The 7,134-nt window shown below is 32.3% G+C and overlaps 1 protein-coding gene across 1 annotated transcript; it reads left to right on the top strand.

Moving 5' to 3' along the window:
- Window positions 1-3,760: 3,760 nt before the first annotated feature.
- Window positions 3,761-6,681, top strand: LOC124233352 (complement factor H-like). Its single transcript, XM_046650497.1, has 4 exons — window positions 3,761-3,963; window positions 4,440-4,649; window positions 5,585-5,758; window positions 6,470-6,681. The coding sequence occupies exons 1-4, from the start codon at window positions 3,789-3,791 to the stop codon at window positions 6,664-6,666; spliced, it is 756 nt and encodes a 251-aa protein (XP_046506453.1). The 5' UTR covers window positions 3,761-3,788; the 3' UTR covers window positions 6,667-6,681.
- The last annotated feature ends 453 nt before the right edge of the window (window positions 6,682-7,134 follow it).

The raw sequence follows: 7,134 nt of genomic DNA, 5'->3' as shown, positions 1-7,134 counted from the left end.
ACAACTATATGATTGCAAATACAAGATTTTATTTCTGCTGGTCTATTTTTATTTTTTGTTTATTTTCTTATCTTGTTGCACTAACTAGGACCTCAAGGAAACTGTTGAAAGGAAGTGAGGAGAACAAATGTCTTTGTCTTATGCTTGACCATTGGGAGAGCGTATTCAATGTTTTACTATAACTATAATGTCAGTGTAGGATTTTTGTAGATGCCCTGTATGAGATTAAGGGAATATCCTTCTGTTCCGACTTAGCTGAGTGAGAAATTGTATCATTAACCATGGTTGAATGTTTTTAAATGACTTTTATGCATCTATTGATTTGGTAACATGACTTTCTTAATTTTGTTAATGTAGCGCATGGCATATATAAATTTTTGAATGTTGAACAAATCTCTCATTCCTAGAGTTACCTCTCCTTGGTGGTGATATATTATACTCTCTCTATTTTCACATACTTGATTTGCTAATATATTTTTAAGGATTCTTGCATCTATGTTCATGGGGGATATTAATCTGTAGTTATTTCTTTTGGAAATGTCTCTGCCAGGTTTTGTCATCAGGGATTTTGTGTCCTCATGAAACAAATTGAGAAGAGTTCTCTGCTCTTCTGTTTTCTGAACATACCTATGCAAGATTATTATACCTATTATTATTGTATTATTTATTCCTTAAATGATTGATAGAATACAACTGTGAAGCCATCTGATATGTAGATTGTGTTTTTGGAAGGTTTTCCTGATGAAGAATTTAATTTGTTTGATAGGTAGTGGGCTATTCATATTTTCTATATTGTCTTTGGTCCAAATGTAAGGAAGTCATATTTTTCAATAAATATCTCTGTTTAATCTAATTTATCAAATTTGTTTGTATACAATTGTTTCTACTAGCCACTTAATATTTTATTTTTATTTTAATTCTATAGTCTCTTAGGTGATATCACTTCTTTCCTTCTTGATATTGACATTTGTTTCTCTTTTTTATCTTAATCATTCTTCCTAAGGTTTTTTTCCATTAATATTTTCAAATCACCAATTTTAACACTCTTAATTTGCTCTCTTTTCTATTTTTTAGCTTTATTAACATTCACTCTTGTAGCTCTATTAATTTCCTCTGTTTTCTCTTTGTCTTAATTTTCTCTGTTTCCTGTTCTATGGAATTACTGTTTCCTTCCTTCTTGTCACTTTGATTTTAATGTACTCTTTTTCTCATTTCTCAAGTAGAAAATGAAAACGTGGTTTTAAACTCTCCTACTTTTTAAGTATAAACTTTAAAACTACACTTTTCTTTCTAAATACTGATTTAGCTGTCTCAAAAAACTTTTTATTCATTTTATTTTCATTTAATTCTGTATGTAATATTTTCTGACATTCCTTTTGATTTTTTCTTAGTCTTGTCAGTTATTTAGAAGTTTGTTCTTTAATTTCCAAATATTTATGTTTTTCTAAATAATTTATTACCTTTTAACGATGTATTGTGTTATGGTCATTATATAAAGAAGTGCACATATTTAATGTATACAATTTAATGAGTATCATGAATGTTTGCGTAGATAATTGATTTATTTATCTCTAATCTAATTCTATTGTCACAGAACTTACTGTAAAAGATTTCAATATTTTGAAATGTATTCATGCTTTTTTTGTCACATGGCATATTTTCAATCTTTGCAATGTTGAAAAACGTTGCATGGAAAGTGTTGAAAAAATATTTTAATATGAAAATCTATGCATACTCTTGTTATTTGATCAGTTTAAAGTGGTTCATGGTGTTCTTCTAATTTATGTATGTCTTTTTAAACTTTTTTGTCTGGTTGTTTATCAGTCAGAGAAAGAAGACTCTCAGTGTTGCTAACCAGGATGGTGGATTTGCATATTTCTTCCTTTCGTTCTGTCCATCTTTGCTCCATGTATTTAATGCACTTTTTAGATACATATAACTTTATGATCAATCTGTCCTTGTGAATTACCATTTTTATAATGATCAAATATTTATTGACTATTTTTGTAATACTGCTTGTCTTGAGGTCTATATTATTTTACTTTAATAGTCAATTATTTTAAAACAATTAATTATTTCCATGTGATAAAAGAATTCCCAATGGATTTCAAATAATTAGTGTCCTCAAACCAGTCTCTCTAAATTAAAAGCAAAAATAAAATAAATAAGAACTAGCTACATACCTTATTCGTCCATCTTAAAAATCTGGAAAATAAAAAGATTACCCTTTATCAATGATTAACCAACAGAAAATCTTTTAAATAAAATGGCAATGGTAGCACTACACATTGAACTCTATGGGATACAGCAAAGGCAGATATTTATAGCTTTAAAACATGCATTATAAAATTAAGAACAAAATAAAAGCAATAAGTATTACAATCTAGAAGTTAGAAAAGAATATAAACCCAAAGAATATCAAAGATTATTAGGAGAAACTTGAAAATGCATAAAGAGTTGATTTGCAGAATAACAATTCAGCTTTTAGGGAAATTGAGTACATGGACCAATCTTTGGCAAAAACTTATCAAGAAGTTCAACCTAAGATTCTCCAGACAAAGATAGCTAAATCTTAGATACAGAAGAAAATAAATCCTTGAGAATATAAAGAAAATAATGCCAAAATATTTAAAATAGATATATGAGAAAATGTTTTTGATAGAATATAAAATAGTCCTATTGACTTGAGAGAAATATGGCAATATTTCTGATAATCTTAGTAAGCCTGAATGAAGTGTATTCAGTCAATTATTTGCCTGATGTGAATAGGAAATGTTGCACAATTGAAAGGATTTACAAGACTTCCCAGTATATCCTTGCATAATGAAATAAAGATACAGCATGAAATTTTATCATTTCATCAATATTTCATTCTTTCATCAATGTTTTCATTATTTTGAAATTCATTATCTTTATTGAAATAAAAACACAGTATGACAAGAGAAAGTGAAAGTAATAAATTGTAGAGAGATCATAAAGCTTCCAGGGATAGTCATCCAGAGTCTTCCCTTGTTTGAACAAGACGTGCTTTGTCTTCAGATTAGGAACTGCCAAGATACATCTGAGGTATCTCAGTTTTATGGGCGCTAAGACACAAGTTTACAAAGGGATATTTTATAACCTACTTGTTAGGTAACTGTAGCCAAGCCATCTAACCTGTTCAACTGGGTACATTACATCCAACTCTATATCCCTTAACAATGTAGGCAAGCTGGTAAACAGTACCTCCAGGGGAGTTTTGAACTTTTAACAGCGCACTATAAACCACTAGTGAACATGTCTACTTCTTATCTAGGCCAAGAAGCTCTATCAAATTAATTGATCACTAACTAAATGTGATTCTTCCTCTGGTTAATCAGCCTCCATTGGTAGAACATCTTTCCAGGGTTTTAATCTAATCACAAAATATTTGATCATCAACATCTGTAAAAAAGATCCCAATATCAGTCTTTATTTGGTGCCTAGTATTGAATGAATATTTAAGTTAGAACCACCTCATTGTTAGAAATAATCAAACTAGATTTTACATAAATTATGCAGGATTGATCATAGAAAGAATAAAAGGAAGAAACTCCAAGAAAGACCATCAGAATATAAAGCAAACCTGGTAAATTAAAGGGCTATCCAAGCTGAAAGGTAAACATATTGAAGCATAGATTACAACATTATTAGTTGATCATTTATGGTGCATTATTATTGAGTTTCCTATTTACTGAATTATCTTGTTAATATTTTTAACTTAAGATTTTTAATCAAGAAATCTAAATTTAATCTTTTTAGAAGTACAAATGCAATTGTGCCCACCTCCACCTCAGATTCCCAATGCTCAAAACATGACAACTACAGTGAATTATCAGGATGGAGAAAAAATATCTATTCTCTGTAAAGAAGAGTATCTAATCCAGAGAGGAGAAGAAATCGTGTGCAAAGACGGCAGATGGCAGTCAATACCACGCTGTGTGGGTCAGTCGTGTGTAACCTGTTTCATGACATTCTCTCAAATAAGCTGATACTCCTCTGTGTTTTGTGTAGATGAACAAGATGAAGGCCCTTCTCTGTATCTATTCCACTTTATCTTGAAACAGTGAATTACAATCTAGGTATACAAAGCAATCAGCATTCTTTCACTTCTAATGTGAAAAGAATACAGACAAAAACTTTGGATTACTGTGTAAATACTGGATAAAATTTCTGTTCAGGCCTATTTTACTCCTCAGGATGAACAGGACAAGAATCAAGGGACACATTGAAGAAGTGGACTGTAGCATAGATTTTTATGGAGACTTACACCCTTGCAAGTTTCAAATGTTTTTCAGTTTTTAAATAATTTAATTTGTTCAAATTATCCTTATTATAAAGCCCCAAAGAGCATTTGACTTTCTTTGGCAATTTAAACATTATATTTGTGGTTGACTCCTTGATCTCTTTTCTTCATATAGAAAAAACACCATGCTCTCAACCGCCTCGTATAGAACATGGTACCATTGAATCATCTAAATCTACAGAAGAAAGGAAAAAGAGATCTGAACCCAAGCGTTATGCACATGGCACCAGATTAAGTTATATTTGTGAAGATGGTTTCAGGTTGTCTGAAGGCAATGGGATAACCTGCAACATGGGAAAATGGAGTTCTCCACCTCAGTGTGTAGGTAAGGACAGTACACAAACTGAAATCCTATTTTCAGAAGAATTCATTAAAAATAATCGGTTGTCAAATTCTGTCATGAGCCAGAATCCTTTCGATTTCTAAATATGCAAAATCATTTATACATTTATCTATCTTTTACCAAATAATTTTTGCATAATCAAATCAGCCTTATTTCTGTTAATTTCATTGGTTCGCTGTTAAATCACTTTTAATTCTGGCTTTTTTGGTATTAAAAATGGATGCATAGTGAAATTAAACCTATCTATGTATTGTTATACCTACTCATATTCTTACCTATTCAGGTAAGTTATAGTGTTTGCTTTGCCTCCAGGTTTTAAAAAAAATTTCTTATGTTCTCCCTACAACATCCCTTCTGATTTCTTACGGTAAATAGTACTTTTTTGAAGAGGATTAATTCTCAATTTGTTTGCTTTTATTATTCACGATTGGTTAGAGAAGCATTGATAGTCTTTCGTACATATATTGACACTTTTAGTTTCAAGTTCTTGCTCAAGTTGACAGCTGGACACACCCCAGAACGGTAGTTTCAGGAAAGATTTGTGCATCTTCTCTGTAATGTGATGGTAGCTCCTGTGTGATCATGTCTTGTAAATTAAAACTACCACATATAATAACTGGTACATAGGGGCTGGCCCCATGGCCGAGTGGTTAAGTTCGCGCGCTCCACTGCAGGCGGCCCAGTGTTTTGTTGGTTCGAATCCTGGGCTCGGACATGGCACTGCTCATCAGACCACGCTGAGGCAGCGTCCCATATGCCACAACTAGAAAGACCCACAAAGAAGAATATACAACTATGTACTGGGGGGCTTTGGGGAGAAAAAGGAAAAAATAAAATCTTTAAAAAAAAATAACTGGTACATAAAAAGTTAGTGAAACATGGAGTCATTCTTTCATTTCTTTTATTTTTTTTTAAAGGAATTCCTTGTGAACCACCAGCATTGATTCCACACGGTGTTCTATCTCACAAGTTAGACAGTTACCAATATGGAGAAGAAGTGATGTACAGCTGTACCGAAGGTTTTGGGATTGACGGACCTGCATCTATAAGATGTTTAGGAGGAAAATGGTCTGATCCGCCACCATGCATAAGTATAGTGCATTTCATTTTATCGTAAAACTGACAAATATCTTTAATTTAGAACATAAATGGTACAAATATGAAACTAAGGAGTAATTATGAACTTAATAAGGTATCTCTGGAAAGATCTGGATTCTGGTAGAGATGAATAATCCAGGTAATAAGAAGAGTTTGACAACATGAGCCAAATTATTTCATTCTCACGTCCTCTTGTGTGTGCTTGTGACATCTCTGATCTACATTCTCAGACTTTTCATTTCTGTTCCTGTATCACAGCTGGCCCCTGCTGATCAGTCTCATTATTATTCTACTTACTGTTACTTTTCCAGTTATCTCCTTATAAATATAGAATTTTCTAAGATATTTGACATAATTAGTCTTAACAGATTTTGATGGAAGCACAAGGTAGAAATATGTCCAAAATGCCAGTGGCCTCTATGGGCAAATAAGAATTCAAATGTAAGAAGTATGGTCTCAAGCATTACATGTGTCCATATCTCTTCATAGTTTCAAAATCACTATTTCAATGTTATACTTTTGATGAATGAAGAACCATTCAATGTAATTAAGTCAAAACTGCTAACGTTTTTTTTTTCAAGTGAAGAAAAATATTGTGCAGCATTCTTTGGTTTTATATGTAGCTAACTATTACTCTAGAATAATTATTGGCCTTTATATATTTTTAATGATTTACTGAACAAGTACATTTATTTTTGTTTCAGAAACGGATTGTCTTAGCTTACCCATCTTTAATGATGTCATACTCATAGGCCAGAAAAAGGAATCATATAGGTCAGGAGAACAAGTGGCCTATAAATGTCCAGAATATTACCAATTGGATGGATCCAGTTTTGTCCAGTGTATTAACGGCAAATGGATAGGAAGGCCAACATGCAGAGGTACTTCGATGAAATTTTAAAATTTATTTATGAAAGTGCCTTAAGTAACATAATATAGAATTCCCTCTAGCATCATCATAAAGTGGACATAGATTATTTTTTTAGGCCGGGATTTCAGGCCAAAGAAGGTTTATGCCTTAACGTCAAAGGATGGAATTGTGTACTCAGTAGTTAGTCTTATAGCTCAGTAGTTCTCAACGTGCGGTCCCTGGAAGAGCAGCATCAGCATCTTCTGGGAAATTGTTGGAAGTGCAAATGCAAATTCACAGGCGTGGTCAGACCTGTTGAATCACAAACTCTGGGGTCAAGAGGCTCCATGCACACTTTGGGTTAGGAACCGTTGCCATAGCCAATTATACATCATATCTACCTGAATCTCACTGATAAATTACACATGACTCATTGTAGTATCCTTAAGCATTTGCCCCCCAAAAGTCATTAAATAGTGTTTTTATAAATCATACAGTTATTTTTCTGTTGTTTTTCTA

The sequence above is a fragment of the Equus quagga genome, unplaced genomic scaffold (genome assembly GCF_021613505.1).
Source record: "Equus quagga isolate Etosha38 unplaced genomic scaffold, UCLA_HA_Equagga_1.0 198312_RagTag, whole genome shotgun sequence".
Taxonomy (NCBI): domain Eukaryota; kingdom Metazoa; phylum Chordata; class Mammalia; order Perissodactyla; family Equidae; genus Equus; species Equus quagga.
The sequence above is the reverse complement of the archived record's forward strand: the minus strand, read 5'-3'. Positions and strand labels throughout refer to the sequence as shown.

Excerpts from the sequence above, each read along its gene's own strand:
- LOC124233352 (XM_046650497.1), top strand. The coding sequence starts at position 3,789 with ATGCAATTGTGCCCACCTCCACCTCAGATTCCCAATGCTCAAAACATG. Across the intron at positions 3,964-4,439 it reads GTCAATACCACGCTGTGTGG|AAAAAACACCATGCTCTCAA; the intron begins GTCAGTCGTGTG and ends TTCTTCATATAG. Across the intron at positions 5,759-6,469 it reads TGATCCGCCACCATGCATAA|AAACGGATTGTCTTAGCTTA; the intron begins GTATAGTGCATT and ends TTTTTGTTTCAG.